This window comes from Homarus americanus, unplaced genomic scaffold (genome assembly GCF_018991925.1).
Source record: "Homarus americanus isolate GMGI-L3 unplaced genomic scaffold, GMGI_Hamer_2.0 scaffold54443, whole genome shotgun sequence".
In the NCBI taxonomy this organism is placed as follows: Eukaryota; Metazoa; Arthropoda; class Malacostraca; order Decapoda; family Nephropidae; genus Homarus; species Homarus americanus.
Window position 1 is genome coordinate 3,325,985 of NW_024750852.1, and position 21,754 is coordinate 3,347,738.

Below are 21,754 nucleotides of genomic sequence, written 5' to 3' on the forward strand. Positions count from 1 at the left end.
CACCAACCAGCCAGCAACACCTCCTCCTCCGCCTGCCTGGCGGTCCTCGCTCCCGCCGGCGAGCATGGCGACCCACAAGCTGTCCTTCTCTGAGCATCCTCACCAACCAGCTCTCTCTACATCACGCTTGTAACCATGCTGCCTTCCCAGCACCATGCTGCATTGTACATCCAATACAACATGTATACAGAGAGCACATTGTGAGTTTCCTTTCTCCATCCCATCCTGAGTGTGAACACAAACATCCTCAAAAACCCCACAAATGGTGACTCCCGGAGATTCGCACTCACACAGGATGGAGGAGAAACTGATCACGCTCCCAGTCTTCAAGCAACATGGAAGACTGGCTTATCCACACAGAAGCAGCTCTCATCGGCTTTACAACTACTGTCTCTACACCGCAGGTTAGACACCCTAGGGCAGCACTTTTTCTCTAAGCAGACACCAGCTCCTTTTCCTGCCCCCAAGCACCACGTCCTACCAACCCCAGCACACCCGTCCTGCCTCAGACGCCGACCCCGGCCCAGCAGTACCCCCTGCCGCTTCTCCTGACGCGGCCCCTGTTCCTGAGTGTGGATCCACACACCCCTCTTTTCTCCCTCAGGTACTCCCTGCTAATGTCCTGCACCCTGCTGCTGTCGTGGACCCAGCTGCTGTCACAAGCCCTAACCCGCTTTTGCTGACGCAGCCCCTGCTCCTGACCCAGGCCCACACACCCCAGCAGGCGCATCTGACGACTCTGTACCTGCCGTGAGGGAAGCACAACATTCATCGCCTCCACACACCCTTTTTCTCCCTCTCTTCTCCCACAGATAGTGTGTATCTAGACAGTTGTCTCCAGCCACCGGCTCATCCACGCCATCGCCGTTATGGCTCACATGAGGCACGCACCGCCCGTTCTGCCTAACATGTGCTATGCAACCCTGCAGACAACAAGTCTCCTACACCACCTGAAGGGAAGGAGGGAGTATTGTAGTGGATTTCTCCCCTACAAACGCTGTTTGTCGCTTAGTAGCCGACCCCACGAATTCCAGTGTGCCTCGTGGTCTAGGTCAACCAGCGCCGACATACATCACGGAGCGGGGGTCAACTACTAAGCCACGTCTACCCCCCGCTATTTAAGACCTGACCTCGTGGTGACCTCTCTCTTTCTACCTCCACCAACCAGCCAGCAACACCTCCTCCTCCTCCGCCTGCCTGGCGGTCCTCGCTCCCGCCGGTGAGCATGGCGACCCACAAGCTATCCTTCTCTGAGCATCCTCACCAACCAGCTCTCTCTACATCACGCTTGTAACCATGCTGCCTTCCCAGCACCAAGCTGCATTGTACATCCAATACAACATGTATACAGAGAGCACATTGTGAGTTTCCTTTCTCCACCCCATCCTGAGTGTGAACCAAACATCTCATCCCCACAGTTTCATTGAGTTGCCATTTCATAAATACTGTTTAATTGTATATGTGAGAAAACCATTAGGGTAAAAGGGATGACTAAAATAAATTGTGACCATATGATTTACATTTTGTCATGACCTTAATATCTAATGTTATTAAATAATTAATTTAATTATCCGTTAATGTCAACAGCTGCTATTAATAGATATGTGCAGTATTTTGCTTGAGGGAAATAAAAACGAAATTGTGTTAGTGAAGTGATAGTGTGTTTGTATGTTACTGTAGTGGAAGTGTAATTGTGTAAGTATAGTGGAAGTGTGTGTGTTGTTTATGTAGTACTAGCAGAGGCAAACATATACGCTCGTTCACAGACACACACACACACACACACACACGTGTGTGTGTGTGTGTTGTGCTTCGTAACCTTTTTCTTGCCATTTCATCACTTATCAGCTTAATAACCGAAAGGGCGGTTGGCCAAACACTATGAAGAGGTGCAGAGAGATCTCTGTGAGCCTCAAGAATGGTCGAGGAAACGGCTGCAAAGATTCAAAGTTTCGAAGTGCAAAAGGATGCACCTGGGACGTACCAACAGTAAGGAAGCGTGTCACATGTCCCAACAGGACGAAGAAATTACATTAATTGAGACCGAATGTGAGAATGACCTGGGAGTGTATGTCAACAATGAACTTAAGTTCTCGGGCCATTGTGAGAAGAAGGTGAATCAGGCAACAAAACTAGTAGGTCTTGTAAGAAGATCGTTTAGATATCTTGATGATCCATCGCTCGTCAAGATCTTCAAGATTGAGGTGCTTCTCCGTCTGGATTGCTGTCACCCTCTCTGGTCCTTGAGGTATGCTAGAAACTGTCAAGTTATTGAAAATGTGCAAAGGAGGGCCACCGGACTGGTGCCTACTCTACTGAACCTCAGTTACCCAGAGAGATTAGAACGCCTGCAACTACCTAGCTTATACTACAGACGGGCGAGGGGCGAGCTAATCGAAGTGTATAACCATCTCAGGAGGACACTACTGGTCTAACGTACATACCTGGCGCTGGCGGACGTCTGCCCCACAAGGGGTCACAGCTCAAGGTTGAAGAAGCCACAAGTCCAGAAAACTGGGAGGGCAAACTTTTGGAACAACCGACCAACCAGCCAGAGAGTCTTGTGACAGCACCTAGTGTGAGCTCATTCAAGACCAGACTTGACCAATACTGGAGCAGGTTTCGATATATTCAGGAGCCAGAGCATGCCCAGTACTTGCCAACAGTGCGAACAGAGTCAGTGACCGACCGCCCAAGCGGCTAACAAGCCGATGCGTGGCGAAGATAAAAGTAAAAGTATGTTCTTCTCGATCACCTGAAGATTCGTCCTCCTTCCCCTGTTTATTTAACGTGAAGACTATCCACCCTAACGCTACCTGAGGGGGTTAGGTCAGGCTAGGCTAGATTAGGTTAAGTTTGGTTAGGTAGTATTAAATTAGGTGGTTACCTTAGATTAGATTTACTTAATTTGTGTAAGGTTAGGTTAGATTAAGATAGGTTCTATAAGGCTAAATTAGTATTATGTTTGGTTAGGTTAGGTTAGGTGAACATTATGGTTAATTAATCTTCAAGTGAAATGAGCTGGAGGGGCGGGACCAATGTTCAGGTGATCCGTCCTTCCTACACCTTTGTAAAGTACAGTACAGTATGTACCTTGCGGTGAGGCAAATTATGTTTATACTCTACTATACGTGTCCTCTTCAGCTGAGGTGAAGTGATATGTTACTGTTTACAACACACACATACGGGCTCAGTGTGCGTGTGTTGTCATAAACAGTAGGCTATGGTGCCGCCAGAATGAGCCTTAAAGAGGATGTACCACAGCTGCCCATGATCCCCACGTCTTCATCCCCGACAAACAAAATTTTCTAACAATACAAGAAATAAGTGAGGAAAAAATTACTGTAACATAGAAGTAAATTTCTATGTGGTAAAATGTGATTTCCAGAGGAGAATTTGTTGTTGTTGCTGTCTAAAGATGTTCCAACGGCGAGAGTCTGACTGTTGGTGTTATTTACTTGTTGATTCATAACTTATGAGCTTATTGTTCCTTATTACGACCTTCATTGTCCAGTGTTAATGCAGGAGAAAACCTGCCATGTTTGGTAATGTCACACTGGATAACACCCTTTTCACATCAGATTCCAGGGTCGAGGATCGAACCCAGGACAAAATCAAAGAAAAACGCGCGTTATCGTGTGCACAGCACCAGTAAAAAGCCCCTGACAGGTGTGTTGGTGTGTGGTGACAGGTGTATGGTGGTATATAGTGACGAGTGTGTGGTAGGTGTATGGTGGTAGGTGTGTGGTGGTTGTCTGGTGATAGGTGTGTGGTGGCAGGTGTTGTTGGTGGAAACAGGTGTATGGTGGTACGTGTGTCGTATCAGGTGTGTGGCTGTAGGTGTATGAGAGAATGGAGTGTGGTGACAGGTGTGTGGGTACAACGTCCCGCCCTACCTGGATAAGGCGGGGATCGTTCTGGTCGAGGGAGACAGGAGCCTTCATGATGCGATCGAGGGGAACCACCACATCCTCAGGACCTGGGTACTTAGCCGAGGCTGCCAAGGGCGCTGCAACAAGTAATAAACGAGCGTTAATAACACAAAAAAGTAGCTCGTTACTAACAATGGAGAGAGCTCGTTGGGGTAACAGACAAAAATAAAAAATAAACTTATGTATTAGATAAAAACCAAAACGTCTTGACGAGTAGTGTTTTGACGATAACATCTCTCAGCTGTATGTCAAGTATCAGTGTAGAAAGATTAACAGTGCATTTCGACAACCACATAACAAGACACAACTATCTATATTTCCTGGACTCGGGCATCACCATCACCTACTTCAGTTGTCTTCCTATATTTCAGCTTTACTACGGACTTCCCCAAACCTGAGGGGACGAATTCTCAAAATGATTACGCTAAAATTTAACCTTAAACTAATGACAGGGTATAAACGTATATTGGTCATTAGCTGATCGTGTGGAGCCTGAAAGATAACATGTGTTTTCAAAAACAAGTTATTAGTGCATTGTAATATGTATGTGTGTGTGTGTGTGTGTGTGTGTGTGTGTGTGTGTGTGTGATAAAAACTGGATAACACAATAGAACATCAAACACTTGTGCTGCATTCTTATTTAGGGGTGCTGACACGCAGGTGCTACCTTTGTAAACATACTACACACACACACACACCTGGTGCAATACCGCCAACATAACACAGACACACACATCTGGTGCAGTGAACTCACATAACACATACAGTGATATGAACACACACACACACTCCACCTTCCAGCGTTGCGAGGTTACGACAAAACACATCGTTATGTTTATAGCTTACAAGACGTGTCATGCAAACATCAGCTGTATTTGAAAGCAATTGTACACTATACCACAATTGCTGACGGTGTGCTGTACTTAAGTTTTTACCCCTGAATACGATGACTTTTCGTCTAGAGTACGTTAACTTAATTCCTAGAGTGCAATGAACTAATCCCCTGAGTACAATAATATCCCTTTCAGTTCGATGACTTAATCTCTTGTGTGCTATGACATCCCAGTTAGTATGATGACTTTACGCGAAGGTTTTAGTCACTGGAGTTATTTTCCATACATATTGTTGTTATTACACTATTACGCCATTCAAGAACTTACAAGTACATATTATTAAGAAAACTAGGTAGAGTACTGGAATAATAGAAAAGGCAGATATTTCATTTATCAAATTATCGGTCAAAGATAACAGGTCGAGTCAGGCGATGTCCGTGTCTGTCGCCCGCCTTGGCTCAGGCGCTGCTAGTGTTAGTTATAACATTTTTACTGCGCTTCAACAACTAAGTCTATGTGTGTTGGTAGAAGTTCCCCAACACCCGGAGTGGATAGGAACGGTCGATAGTGTTTTCGCAGCCGTGTCGTAACCCACCACAGGGAAGAGCGGCGCTAGTGCTGGAGTTTATAATTTATGTGGTAGCTGACTGACAAGCAAGTGGTTGATGATGGTGGAAGGTGAGAGAGCGTCTAATGGCGGCTGTCAGAATTTTTGGACATGTCACCTGAGAAGGGAAGCTGTAGCAAGCGGCATCAAAGATCTGTGGATTCACTGACAACTGGTGTTGGACTTGAAAATAAAAACTAGTATGAAACAACTTTGCATAACGGGATCACAACAGTCAAGACTAATTTGAAGAGATGCCGCTCTTCCCTGTGGTGGGTTACGACACGGCTGCGTAAACATTATCGACCGTTCCTATCCACTCCGGGTGTTGGGGAACTTCTACCAACACACATAGACTTAGTTGTTGAAGCGCAGTAAAAATGTTATAACTAACACTAGCAGCGCCTGAGCCAAGGCGGGCGACAGACACGGACATCGCCTGACTCGACCTGTTATCTTTGACCGATAATTTGATAAATGAAATATCTGCCTTTTCTATTATTCCAGTACTCTACCTAGTTTTCTTAATAATATGTACTTGTAAGTTCTTGAATGGTGTAATAGTGTAATAACAACAATATCATCATCTTAAGTAACAATATATACTACAAACGAAAAACGTGGAAATACTTTACAAATATAAACAGAAGATTTTTATTTAGCTAATTCTCGCAGTTTACAATATCTGGGCATGCATACTGTAGCAGAATCCTAAATACACAATCTCCGCCAAACGCACCCAAAACACACAAACACACGCACACACACGCGCACCCTACTTACCATTCAATACACTCCGCCTCACCGTGTCCTCCAAAAGTTCAATTTTGTTCTGAATCCCTGCTGCAAGAGTAACATTGGCATTATGAACAGTAATATATGTGTGTGTGAGACGAGCTATGTGAATGATTTACTTCTTAATTCTCCTAGTACTACTACTATTGTGAAAAGGATTAATAATAATAATAAGAAATAATAAGTAATAAAAAATAATAATAATAATAATAATAAATAACAAGTAATAATAATAATAATAATTATAATAATAATAATGATAATTATAAAAATAATGAGTGAAATCTCATTAAGCCACGAAGGATTCACGCCTTCGCTCACAATCATTCATTATTTCATCCAAAAGTTTTTTTATTCATTATATCATACTGTATGTAAATTTCAAGCCACTGCTAGAGTAATTACCCAGATAGAAGTAAATTAATTTGGAGCAGTAGTTGAAATTATACGTATAATTTTGAAGGTGGAATTTTTTTAACCAGGTTGACAAATTTGAGAACAATAGCATGGTCACCTTAGGATTTGTAATCGTAAACAAGTGTTCATCTCAGTTATATATGTATGTGTGTGCGGACAATACTCTTTAATATGCTTAGAAACGAGTAGAGAGAAAAGTTCCCATCGGCTTGGGAACGAAAGAACATCTTATCTAGTGTTATATGTCTCCCCACGCGACAGCTGCAGCGGCACCTACTGTGTGACCATGACCCGGATGGCCATTTAATTAATGAGTAATCAAATTTGTTCAAAAAGGTCTTGGGAAATACACCTGTTTACCAATAGGAAATGTATAAAAAAAGTAATGTGATCAGAATAAAAATGGAAGTGAAGTGAAACGATGAGACAATTTACGTGACTAAGAGATGAATGATGACCAACAAAAGACATTAATATAACACACTATAAGGGACAAAGTTACACACCTGGACAACCTAATTAAATCTACTCCGAGATGTGTGTATAGCTCAGTACCAAGTGGCAATGTCTGGCATCTTCTCCTGTCAACACGAGCACTTAAGGCCACACCTATTGCACGTGCACAATCCTCCACAAAGTACCTTCAACGTCACCGGGCCCGTACATTACAGTATGTGTAATTTTTAGAACACAAATAAAACGTGGAAAATTTTTATTAAAAGATGAAGAGATATTGCAAACTAAAAGAAACGCTAATACGCGATGGTTGGTGAAACAGAAAATGGAAGATAATTTACTGCACCATTGGCTATAACTGACCACGCCCGTTTGTAATGCACTTCGTAAATTAAATTAGTCTCCCGGTAATTACTGTAGTTCAATAACAAAATTATCTAACAATTAACGAAGTTTTTAAATGAAAATCCCCTCTTAATAACAAAAAGTACAGATGTCCATATTTTCCCATAATGGTAAACTATCTACATATTTACTCTTATGACCACCAAATGCCCTGCAAGTCAATAAAGAATGATAAATAAGTGAAACAAATACTGCTCAAACTTATCAATCCATCGTGCACGTGAAAAGTAAAATAAAAGGTTACACACACACACTATTATTAGTATCATTATCACCATTATTACAACTATTATCATAATTACTATTATTTCTTATTATTGTTGGGTTACTACTACGACTATTATTATTTCTACTGATATTATTCTTATTACTATTACTAATATCACTCTTATTAGTATCATTATTAAAATCAATAGTATTCGGGAATTTGTCGTGGAAACGGTAGCTAAGCAAGACAAACTTATTACAGTGAATGAATGCTGAAGAATGAAGGGTGTAATCTGTTTGTGTATTGGTCCCAGCCAAATCCATCATCAGAGTGGGAAAAGGCGTCAAAATTTTTAAATTATTATTATTATTTACTTACTGAAACTTGGCGAGATGTCGAAGGTGAAGAGCGCAAAGGTGGTGACGACAACAGCAATAACAACAGCCACCATAAGCTGCAGCGCCACCCGCCCAGACACCACACCAGCCATCCTGTTGGGTGAAAATCCTTTAGATAACACCGCGCTCTCTCACACACACACTACATCCTTGTCCACCGGTGGGTCAAGAGCTATCGGTACTCGGAAAAAATGGCACCGGAAGAAATGGCACAGGATAATATGGGACAGGTGAAAATGGTACTGGAAAAATAAGCAGTATTTTCATACTAGGAAAAAATAGCTCAACAAATTTAACTGAGAGTTCACGAACCACAAACGAGCTAAGCTACGGCGTGCATAGGTTAGATTGGGTTAGGTAATAAATTTTTTGCGAAAACATGTTAATAAAAATTAATGTGACGTTTTTTCCTAGTCTGATGATTATGCCTTTATTCGGTGCCACATTTTCCTATTGCCATTTTTTCCTGCGCCATTTTTCCCTAAATTCGAGCTATCAGACGCTGTTCCTGCTGCGGCAGCTGCCTTGGCCAAAGTTGGCCCATTCCCCAAGTCCCTCTCCTTGGCCCATCCTTACCACCGGGATATCAACATAATCCCCTTTTTGTAATGAAACCTTTGTTAAACGACCCAACTACCCTATGTCTATTTTCAGCCTTCGGACTGCTGAACTTTTCCAATAAACCTTTAATTATTATTATTTTTATTATTATTATTATTATTAGTATTAGTAGTAATAATAGTAATAGTATTAGTATTAGTAGTAGTAGTAGTAATAGTAATAGTATTAGTAGTAGTAGTGGTATTAGTATTACACACAAAATAACTAGATGAATTTATTAAATATTTGTGATAAACTTGTAAAACACGCACACAGATCAATATATAATATTGTTCTGGAGTAAAAAATGTACAATTGCCATCAAAGAATACAAGGCGAGAAAAATTAGGCTAAAGAAGCTGTTATTATTATTACTAAAGAATGTGCCTGTCATTGTTTTGTGGTCCTGAGCAGTTCCGTGTGCCGCGGTAAGAGTAAAGTCACGATACAAGTTATAGTTATTTTATAGACATATCCAGGAGACGTCACTCACCTTAACTTAAAAAAACCTTCCCACATGAACATTAATGGGAACACCTAAAGTAAACCAACTACCCGAACGTCACCTGAGGTTCAGGGTGGGTGTCATCTTTTCGAATGAAGAACTGTCTTCGAAGTCAAGGGTTAAACATGTTCAGAATGTCTACTTCTACACTGAATAACCTTTTAAAAGATGACGAAATACACGTTAAATTTCACCCTTATTCATCAAGTAGTGTTAACTCCGAGTTGTACAGTATATTAGTGTTGCTCTTGTCTCGAAGGTTAAACCACTGTTAGTATTGCATGCTGCTATGTTTTGTTCTGAACCATTCATTAAGTTTTCAGGCCGGTAATACAGTACTTTCTACTTTATAAAAGACAACAAATAAATGTAAAGACGAACAGCTCTAATAAGCTAAGGGGGATTAAGTCAGGTAAGCAGTGCGACCAAAGTGAGTCTGTATTTGTTTAATCGATATATAAATATACTGGATTTTTAAAATAAATATTCGCATCTATTTCAAGATAATTCCATAAAATAAGTTAATGGGATACGATAATTCACTTGGTGGGTTTCCGGTAACAGCGACGGTAACAAAAAAATCTGGTACTATGTTATTTTTTTCGATTGTCAAGGAGTAAAGAAAGGTAAGAGAACATGAGTTACTATGGACAATAAATCATTATATTATTATTATTATTATTATTATTACAAAGTTACCAGGTCAATGTATTATTTTCAGATTTATGCCACAGTTACCAGATCAGAAATAAACCAGGGTTTCGTCCCAGGGAAAAGATGGCCCGTGGAGCTGGTCAGCTGAATCAGTCATCAAACATCCAGTCTTAATGATCAGCATATATAGTAAAATAAATAACTGATAAACAAGTGAAGGTTACCTATAATTGTACGGGAACAACGAGTGAATTAACTGATAATTAACCTTAGTTCACCTGACATATCTATCTCATGGTCAAGGGGGAAAGTCAAGGAATTTTTTTTATCTTGGCCAGGGAATTTTTCATTTTTGATAGGGGAAATTTTTCATCTTGCACAGGGAATTCATCTTTACTCCTAACACAACCTAACCTAACTTAACACAACCTAACCTAACACAACCTCATCTAACCTAACCTAACCTCAAACTGTTATAACTTAATATTGACAATAACTGGTGTATACAGTGAACAGCTATGGCCGTGTTGTAGTTGGTGAGGTAGGTAAGATAAATTAGAGTCGTCCTAATCTTATCTGAGTGAGGAAATGAAACAAAACTGTTGTACTGTGTGTGTGTGTGTGTGTGTGTGTGTGTGTGTGTGTGTGTGTGTGTGTGTGTGTGTGTGTGTGTGTGTGTGTGTGACACCGAGAAAAGGACAATCAAACAAATTATGGGGAGACAGATAGACAATGGGAGAGGGAGAGAGACACACAGATTGCGTAGACAGAGACAGCCAGACACAAAGAAAATATACAGAAATACAGACAGACACGTATAGACAAAGTGAGGCAGACCGGTGACAGACAGAGGGGAAGCAGAGACAGACAGACATAATACGAGAGATAAAACAGACACAAGACAGACAACAGAGAAAAACATCCATAGATAGACAGACACAAAAGACGAGACAGACAGAGAGAGAGAGACAGACAGAGAGAGAGAGACAGACAGAGAGAGAGAGAGAGAGGCGGAATCAATACCCTCGCAACCGACAGCAGCCAACCCCACTACAGCGACTCTTCTCACACACCACTACACCACACCTGCTACACCACTACACCACACCTGCTACACCACTACACCACACCTACTACACCATTACACCACACCTGCTACACCACTACACCACACCTACTACACCATTACACCACACCTGCTACACCACTACACCACACCTACTACACCATTACACACCTGCTACACCATTACACCACACCTGCTACACCACTACACCACACCTACTACACCTACACCATTACACCACACCTGCTACACCTACACCACACCTACTACACCATTACACCACACCTGCTACACCACTACACCACACCTACTACACCATTACACCACACCTGCTACACCACTACACCACACCTACTACACCATTACACCACACCTGCTACACCACACCTACTAAACCATTACACCACACCTGCTACACCACTACACCACACCTGCTACACCACTACACCACACTTGCTACACCACTACACCACACCTGCTACACCAGTCACCACACCACACCTCTTACACTACACCACACCTGCTACACCACTACACCACACCTGCTACACTACTACACCACTTGCCACACCACCACACCACACCTGCTACACCACACCTGCTACACCACACCACTACCACACCACACCTGCTATACCACACCACACCTGCTACACCACTACACCACACCTACACCAGTCACCACTCCACACCTGCTACACCAGTCACCACACCACACCTGCTATACCAGTCACCACCTACACAGTCACCACTCCACACCTGCTACACCAGTCACCACACCACACCTGCTAGTACCAGTCACCACACCTGCTATACCGGTCACCACACCTGCTACACCAGTCACCACACCTGCTACAACATTATACCACACCTGCTACACCACTACAGTCACCACACCTGCTACACCAGTCACCACATCTGCTACACCAGTCACCACATCTGCTACACCAGTCACCACACCTGCTACACCACAAACCACACCAGCTACACTACAAACTATACCTGCTACACCACAACATGTTACACCACTACTATAGATCTCACCTAACACTACACACCTACTACACAACTAAACCACGCCAACAACACACCTGCGACACAGCACACCTGCTACAACATTAATCCATGCTTGTAACACACCAGCAACACAATACACCTGCTACAACTGGTACACTTGAGTGTCATATATGCGTTACGGGACTTCTCTACCTGGATCCGGGAGAACCCATTATGTAACGTGGCAGACATCCATTTACGGATTTTGTTCTCGGTACTCCAATTAAATCTGAATTTATGTTATCCAAATACATGAACACACACACATGGACTGTATTTCAGGTTACAGTTAATAGTGTGGAAGCTGTACGACATTCCATGACAGGAGGGCGCGGGCGGCCAGATGTCCCCCACTGCCTGGCGTACAACCTCGCATCCGGACAAGGACACGGTTCATACAGCTTCCGGTTTATGGTATTTCTCAATATTGTGGCTCTTTTTACATTGAATGAACAAATTTTATATGTGTGCAAAGATATATATATATATATATATATATATATATATATATAACCTTTCTATTATTAGGTGTTTACTTATAGGGGAAAAGTGTCAAGAAAACTCGCGGGGAGGACCACCCTACGCTTCGACATATACATGTTGTTGTCTGTGTTTTTCCGTTATTCATTTTTCAACACTAATTTCCTGCTGATGTATTGAAGATGTTTGTGATCCCATATACTCCACGTCGTTCACTTTTTTTTTCTTGCAAGAGGATGGTAGAAGTGTGTATTAATGGTGTGGTGTGGAAAAGGTGGAGTTGGCTCGCGGTGTTGAGGTTCGTCCTACTCCTTAAGCTGGTATTTCACGCCCCTTGTGTTGTACAGGGAGACAGTATGTATATGTGTGTGTGTGGAGGGGACGGGGGTGGGGGTTATAGCAGCTTCTGGGTACATACGTCCTTTCCCAACATCTACAATAGGGCTTTCAGACAAGGGTCATGTAACGATCTTAAAGGTTTCTGTGTAAGATCAACATTCCTCGCAATTTTAAAACTAACACTTGACCTACCTGACCGACTCAAGCTGAAGCATAATAAAAACGTCTATTTTGTCATCAAAATATAATGGGGTGAATTTAATGATAATCTGGACTCAACTTATGTTGTCATCCACTGTAAGCCAAGACCAGCAGCGTGTGTAAACTGTACTGAATACGGATCACCTGAAGATTGGACCTCCTCTAGTTTATTTCACCCGGATTATAACCACCCAAACGCTAATTTAACCCAACCTACCATAACCTAACTTATCCATAACCTAACCTACCATAACCTAATCTACCATAACCTAATCTACCATAACCAAACCTACTATAACCTAACCTAATTTATCCATAACCTAACCTAACTTAACTCATCAGACAGCGTAAAGGTATGTAATTAATAATCAGTTGGCATAACCTAGGAGACACTTATCTTTATTACGCCCAGGACACTTCATTTACAAGGAGCTGTACGTCTGAATATAAAACAGCAACACAGCCGTTACCAACACCCTTCCTCCGAACCAAATATTCCTCGTCCTCCAGACAGGCTCCGGCTGGCACTTGACTTATTAGGGGCTTGTCACGCTTTGCCATAAGCTGGTGTATTGTATCGGGAACCCCCCCCCCCCACACACACTCATCCTGTCACTATATGTAACTTGTCGACATAATCCATGGCCCTTAAATGCATGAGTTAAGAAGACGAGCATGAACTCCGCATTCTTCCCTGTTGGGCGCTGTAAACATTTTTGCACTTCGTCTTGTACAGGATGCAAGGGGGTGCCCAATAAACTAGCCCCTCGCTGGGCAAATCTAAAAAAAATAAATAAGCAACGGCAGGAGGTATGTACATGAGTATAATGAGACATACAATGAGAAGATTACAATATAGGAAGTATAGAGAGTAGGAATGTAAAGATAAGAAGAGTCTGGTAGCGTGGCCGCTTGGGTGTTATTTACTCAGCGTCAACACGCTTAAGAACATAAGAACATAAGAAAATAAGGAGTCTGCAACAGGCCGGTTGGCCTGTGCATGGCAGCTCCTGTCGAGAGTTACTACCACTCTCTATCATCCATGAATCTATCTAGCCTCCTTTTGAAACTTTCCAGAGTTCCAGCACTTACTACAAAGTTGCTAAGCTTGTTCCACTCGTCCACCACCCTATTTGTGAACCAGTTTCTTCCTATCTCCCTCCTAAACCTAAACTTATCCAACTTTCTTTAACCTATCCTGATGTGGAAGGTTTCTAAGTCCCAGAATCATTTTCGTCATTCTTCGCTGCACGGACTCTAATGAATTTATATCCATTCTATAATAAGGGCACCAGAACTGAACCGGGGTACTAACACATTATGCTTTACGTTACTCGACACTGACTCTCGGACACATTATGAATGAAACACTTCCCACATTAAGTAACTCACCCTAGAGATTGCTCTGACAATGACATAAGAACATAAGAACATAAGGATGGAGGAAACTGCAGCGGGCCTATTGGCCCATACTGGGCAGTCCCGTTTACACCCAACCCCTATTGCTCATATAAGCATCCAACCTATGTTTGAAGCTATTCATCGTATTCGAGTTAATGATGATATTTGGTAACTTGTTCCATTCATCCACTACTCTGTTTCCAAACCAGTGTTCACCTATTTCGCGCCTAAATCTAAATTTGTCTAATTTAAAACCATTGTTACGAGTTCGCTCCTGGTTGGATAGTTTGAGTACCTTTGTAATGTCCACTTTGTTTAGCCCTGACTTCCATTTATACACCTCTATCAGGTCGCCCCTCGCTCTACGTCTCTCTCACGTGACTCACCTGTACACCTGACGTAGGCCCAGTGGGTGTTGGCTGGGCTCTCGTATGCGGGACTGCTTAGCTGGGGGCGTCGTGAAGTCTCCCCCCCGACCTGGTGGGAGGGGTCGAGCGTGACTCTGTGCGAGTGGACAGACTGACCTCTTAATGACCAACGTCTCTGAATGATGCCGTATCAGAATCAACGTGGACGGGTTTGTAGGGCCTTTATATGGGGTCGGCCCAGCCGGCTTTTAACCTCTAACCAATGATCACTAAACTGGTTAGATCTGGACAGCGTGTTCAGGTGTGGTCATGCCCAGGTGTCTTGGTCAGGTGAGGTCACCCGCAAATTCAAGTAATTAGCCGGCGAGGTCACGTCCCTAGGGTCTTGGGGTGTGTCAACCTGGTAGGTGGTGGTACCACGAGGTCTGTAGTGTACTTAAGAACATAAGAACGTAAGAATGGAGGAAACTGCAGCGGGCCTATTGGCACATACTGGGCAGTCCCGTTTACACCCAACACCCTATTGCTCATATAAGCATCCAACCTATGTTTGAAGCTATTCAGCGTATTCGAGTTAATGATGATATTTGGTAACTTGTTCCATTCATCCACTGCTCTGTTTCCAAACCAGTGTTTACCTATTTCACGCCTAAATCTAAATTTATCTAATTTAAAACCATTGTTACGAGTTCGCTCCTGGTTGGATAGTTTGAGTACCTTTGTAATGTCCCCTTTGTTTAGCCCTGCCTTCCACTTATACACCTCTATCAGGTCGCCCCTCGCTCTACGTCTCTCGAGGGAGTGCAAATTAAGATGCTTTAGCCTGTCTCTATACTCAAGGTTCCTAATGCCCGGGATTAGTCTTGTCATTCTCCTCTGAATTCTTTCCAAGGATTCTATATCCATTCTGTAATAAGGTGACCAGAACTGAACTGCGTAGTCCAGGTGTGGTCTCACAAGAGCAAGATACAGTTTTAGGATGACCTCGCTAGTCTTGTAACTAACACTCCTTTGTATAAACCCAAGTACTTTATTAGCCTTGTTACGAGCAAAAACACATTGTTTACTTGGTTTAAGGTTCCTACTTATCATTACTCCTAAATCTCTCTCGCAGTCGGATTTCTCTAAGGCATCGTTGTTCATCTGGTATCTGGTTTCCCTGTTTACATCTCCTATACTGAGTACTTTACATTTGTCGACGTTGAATTTCATCTGCCATTTTTCAGACCATTCGAAAATTTTTTTTAGATCTTCCTGTAGTTTTGCCGAGTCCTCGTCAGATTTAATAACACGCCCTATTTTAGTGTCATCAGCAAATTTACTTATGTTGCTGTCTATGCCGATATCTATGTCGTTTATGTATATAATAAATAATAATGGTCCAAGTACTGAGCCTTGGGGAACTCCACTTGTGACGTTGCTCCAATGGGACCTAGTGCAGTTAATGCTCACTCGCTGTTTCCTGTCCTGTAACCACGCCCTAATCCATTTAAGGATGTCACCTTTGATGCCATGTGCTTCTGCCTTTCTAATTAGTCTTTCGTGAGGGACTCTGTCGAAGGCTTTGTTAAAGTCGAGATATACCACATCATAATTGTGCCCCTCGTCCACCGATTCGAAAACTGATGAAAAGAATGTTAATAGATTAGTTATATGCTGTTATATGTGATGTAATTCTGGGCTGTGAGCTTTGGTCTGATATTCAATCATTACATGAGGGGCGACAGGAGGTATATACATGAGGGAGGGCGACAGGAGGTATATACATGAGGGAGGGCGACAGGAGGTATATACATAGGTATATACATGAGGGAGGGCGACAGGAGGTATATACATGAGGGAGGGCGACAGGAGGTATATACATGAGGGAGGGCGACAGGAGGTATATACATGAGGGAGGGCGACAGGAGGTATATACATGAGTGGAGAGGTATATACATGAGGGAGGGCGACAGGAGGTATATACATGAGGGAGGGCGACAGGAGGTATATACATGGAGGAGGGCGACAGGAGGTATATACATGAGGGAGGGCGACAGGAGGTATATACATGAGGGAGGGCGACAGGAGGTATATACATGAGGGAGGGCGACAGGAGGTATAATACACACAGTACATTAGGAGGGACAAGAGGTTAGTGGCGAGACATGATACCCGGAGGGGTTATTATTGCCAACTCCAGAGTTCTATCGTAAAAAAAAGAATCATTGAGGGAGAGTTGGTAGCCCTGTCTCCAGTCACCAAGCAAAGTATATAAGAATCATTTTATATATATATATATATATATATATATATATATATATATATATATATATATATATATATATATATATATATATATATATATATATGCAAGTAAATCACTGTAGATGCGCGTGGTCCAGGTATATGCTGATAACCACAAGGAAAGAAGAAAACACGAAGTTTCCAAGCTCCAATGACATTATCCATCACGTGACCTTGTCCTTGAGACTTAACTGTTGTTACTTGGTATACAGGATGAGACTAGGCTTTAATTCAGAATACAAGAGAATGAGGGAGGAAGCAAGGAGCATCAATCTCTGCCATAACTTGTTGTATTATAAGGATATTAATTCTCTCTGGGGAAAAAATCAGAGTAACGTGAAACAATTGATAAAAAAAAACACACATACCCAAGTTGAAGTAAAAATTTCAAGCGTTTCAAAGATGAGTAACCATGTAAACAAGTTTTTCTTACCGGACTTTATACTCGGCGCAGCTTAAAGGTTAACTATCTAAGCTGTTATCAATACTAAACACTTTTCTCTGGTGTGTCTGTATTCGTGTTTGTTTCTCTCTTGTCTAGTCTGTGCCTGTTGACTCACTCTACACTATTTCTGTCTCACAATCTCTCTTAAATCTGTACACTAATGAGTCGGGGTTCTGACCTCACTAGGGGAAAGGTCACGGCAGGGTTAGCTCCCGAGGGATAATTATCAGATATGGCCAGTGCTATGTGCGGTCTTGGGTATGTGAGTTTGTTGACCAAACTGGAGTGGTCCATGGAAGAATTGGCGAGGGCCAAGGAAGAAATTGAGAGGGTCACGTTGGAGAACCTGAAATTAAAGGAAGAGCTGGCGAGGTTAAAAGGGGAGCCAGTGTCTGACGAAAACTCAAGCGAGTGGAAGGTTGTGAGTAGTGGGAAGACGAAGCTGGTGGTGAAGAAGTACACCAAGGAAACGACAACAACGACAACAACAGCTAAGTGTACCAACCCGTTCAGTCCCTTGATAGACGAATTGGACGTTAGTACAGTTAGGGATAGGGATGACAAGGAAGGTATAAAAACTTTAATTGTTGGTGACTCACAGGTAAGGTACATGGACAGGGCCTTTTGTGGTAAAAACAAAAATAGGATGAGGGTGTGTTTGCCAGGAGCTGGGGTGGGGGATATAATTGACAGGATGGACAATATCTTGTCTGGTAATGGGAATAAACCCATTATCTGCCTCAGTGCAGGAGGCAATGATATTGGCCGGTGTAGGAGCGAGGAGCTTCTTGATAAGTTCAAGGCAGCTATAGATCGTATTAGGTCTAAGGGAGGGATCCCTATCATATGCGGTGTCCTGCCTAGAAGAAGAGTTGGCAGTGAATGGTTGTCAAGGGCGGTTGGTGTCAACGACCGTCTTGACAGATATTGCAAGTCAATATCAGTCCCATTCATTGACAACTGGGACAACTTCTACGACAGAAGGGACCTTTATGCTAGGGATGGGGTGCACCTGTCTCGGGATGGGGTGGCAACCCTGGCTGAGTCTCTAGAGGGGGCAGTTCAAAGGATATCGAAGTCTTTAAACTGCTAGGGGAACATATGGGCACGGTGGTGGGCGAAACTGCAGTGGGAGGGGGGTAAACAAAGTAAAAGATTACAGGGAAATAGTGTTAGGAATGATGACAAAACTAAATTAAACAGGGAGTTTAAAACTAAACGCGGTAAAGGGAGGACTCTGAACACGACTAACTTAAATGTCTACTACGCGAACAGTAGAAGTATGAGAAACAAAATGGATGATATTAGGGCCTTGGTATGTACCGAAAAAAGCGATATAATAGCATTCACTGAAACATGGATCAACCTAGACTCACGTGAGTTGCCGGTCGAATAACAAATTGCGGGTTACAAATTGTTCCATACCGATAGGCAAACCAGGAAAGGAGGCGGAGTAGCAATCTATGTTTGGGATAATCTGAAGTGTGAAATAAATAAGAAAATAAAAACTGAGCGGAATATAGAAACAATTTGGATAGAATTAAGCGACGGTAGGGAAAAATTAATCACAGGAGTAATATATAGACTCCCAATCTTGATAGAGTCAATGAGCGACTTATCTGGGATGAAATGCGCAGGGCTTCCATACACAACAAAGTCTGTATAGTAGGTGACTTTAACCTTGGCCAAATAGATTGGACTGACCTTACGGGTAACTCAGAATCAGAGGATTTTCTCGAGACGATCCAGGGCTGTTTCCTAAGTCAACATATAACCGAACCCACACGGGGTAATAATATACTCGATTTAGTTCTGTCGAACAGAGAAAACCTCATTAGCAATGTCGAGGTAGGGAACGAACTTGCAAACAGCGATCACAAAGAAATTCGATTCCAGTTAGATTTTCAGGGCAGACGTAAGGAAAATTCCACTAAAGTACCAGATTTCAGAAGGGCAAACTTTGACAGTTTAAAGAGGCAGCTGAGAGAGGGGGTGTCGCGCTTGGCAGTGAACCTGACAGATGACTCAGACCTGATAATGACATCTGAGACTGCTGAGTTTCACGTCAATTTAAATAATGAGTTACTTAATGCACAGAGGCAGAACATACCATACAAAAAACTCAGATCAGACAACAATGACCCTAAATGGATAAATAATTATTTAAAGAACATCATTGGCCAAAGGAAGGCTATAGGTAGAAGGATAAAGCGTGGCGAAATTTACCTCCAGGATTATTATAAGATATTGGTGAGTAGGGTTAAAACCGAAATAAGGAAAGCCAAGAGGAATAATGAGGTAAGGATAGCAAGGGAGGCGAAGACAAACCCCAAAGGATTCTACCAAATGTATCAAACTAAAACACGAGAAAAGATTGGACCAATACGGTCAGATACCGGCGAGCTCACTGATAACGACGGAGAAATGAGCAATAATTTGAATAAATATTTTTCAACAGTTTTCACCACCGAAAATTTAAACATGATACCCGAGGCACCGACTCTATTCAGAGATAGTGAAGAAAACAAATTAAGCGAGATAGTAGTGACTAGTAATGATGTTAGTAAGCAAATAGACAAATTAAAGCCTAATAAGTCACCTGGTCCCGATGAGATATTTGCCAGAGTATTAAAGGAATGTAAGGAAGAGCTTAGTATGCCCTTAGCAAAGTTGTTTAACATGTCCTTAAAAACAGGTGTAGTACCAGAATCCTGGAGGATAGCGAATGTAATACCGATTTTCAAGAAGGGGGATAGATCACTATCCTCTAACTACCGCCCAATCAGTCTAACATCAATAGTAGGCAAATTACTGGAAGCAATCATTTCAAACTCTATTCGAAATCACCTGGAGAAGCACAGATTGATCAATGATTCCCAGCATGGCTTCACAAGCGGACGTTCTTGTATAACTAATCTATTAACATTCTTTTCATCAGTTTTCGAATCGGTGGACGAGGGGCACAATTATGATGTGGTATATCTCGACTTTAGCAAAGCCTTCGACAGAGTCCCCCACGAAAGACTAATTAGAAAGGTAGAAGCTCATGGCATCAAAGGTAACATCCTTAAATGGATTAGGGCGTGGTTACAGGACAGGAAACAGCGAGTGTATTCTTTTGATCTGACCGAGGGTCTCTCTGCAGGGTTTTGTCCTGACAGTGTCGAGAATACCCCATTCAGCACTGGGATTTGGGTTGTTTGTTGTTGGGTTGTTTATCAGCCCATGTTTGAGCTGCTCTCTGAAATCATGTGCTACTGCTGGATCCTCCAGACGCTTAGTGTTAAAACCTCTTCTGGAGGCTTGTTGCCTTTGCCGTTTCAGTGCGACGTGAAGTGAGAGTTTAGCTCTGACGAGCCGATTATTGGTGTCACAGTGGTCTGAGCCACGCATGGCTTAGGTAATGAGGACATCTCGGTGACCTCTTTCTCTGACTATGATGTAGTCAATCATGTGCCAGTGTTTGGATCGTGGGTGTTGCCGCGAATCCTTGAACTTGTCGGCCTGCCTAAACAAGGGATTGATAATAGTGAGGTTGTGTGCAGCACACTTGCTGAGGAGGAGTAGGCCATTGAGATTACATTTGCCTAGTCTATTTTTCCTTATGATTCCCTGCCATATATCAGCATCTCTGCTAACTGCCATTGAAGTAACCTAGGAGCACAACCTTATCTTCTCTGGGGATAGAGGTTAGCCATCTGTCAAGGTCGGCGTTAAAATGAGGGTGAAGTAAGAATTTATAGTTGTAGGATTGTAAAGTGAGGAAAGTTGGTAGAGTGGCCGATTAATTATTTAACTTGGTATTATATTCGTAGGGGAAACTTCTAAACACCAATTCTAAGTACAGCTATTTATTAATTAACTGAATGACATGGACACATTAACAGATAAATATATTGAAGTTACTAGACAATGACTCTAGGACACAAACATGAAATGGATACACTTCCCACCATAAGTAACTCACCCTATGGATCACTCTGACAATGACTCACGTGTGACGTGAGGGAGGCCCAGCGACTGGGGGATCTGTCTGCAGGTGCTGCTGAAGAGAGTGGTCCTGGCGGGTGCTGGACTCTATCCCCCGTGGGAGACTCTGCTAGCTGGGGATTCCGTGCTGGGGAAGGAAGTCCCCCTCCCAACCTCAACTTGTGACGAGTGTGACTCCATGTGCCTCCGAGTTCTGTCTCTCCCTTTGTGTCTCTGGGAAGGAGCTGTCGGCCCCTTATATTGGCGATGTCAGGGCAGCAGATGTCGTCACTAACTAACACTAATCTGGGTGTGTCGAGACATCTGTGTTTT

At 42.7% G+C, this 21,754-nt stretch overlaps 1 protein-coding gene across 1 annotated transcript in view; it reads right to left on the reverse strand.

Moving 5' to 3' along the window:
• The window catches only part of LOC121854415, a 34,469-nt gene that overhangs the window by 3,422 nt on the left and 9,293 nt on the right, over nt 1-21,754 (reverse strand). The window contains exons 2-5 of the mRNA XM_042349085.1: nt 14,740-14,830; nt 8,032-8,144; nt 6,156-6,215; nt 3,897-4,009 (exon numbers count right to left, since the gene is read on the reverse strand). Coding sequence (XP_042205019.1) covers nt 3,897-4,009; nt 6,156-6,215; nt 8,032-8,143 — 285 coding nt within the window. The 5' untranslated portion in view covers nt 8,144; nt 14,740-14,830. The remainder of the gene's footprint in view (nt 1-3,896; nt 4,010-6,155; nt 6,216-8,031; nt 8,145-14,739; nt 14,831-21,754) is intronic.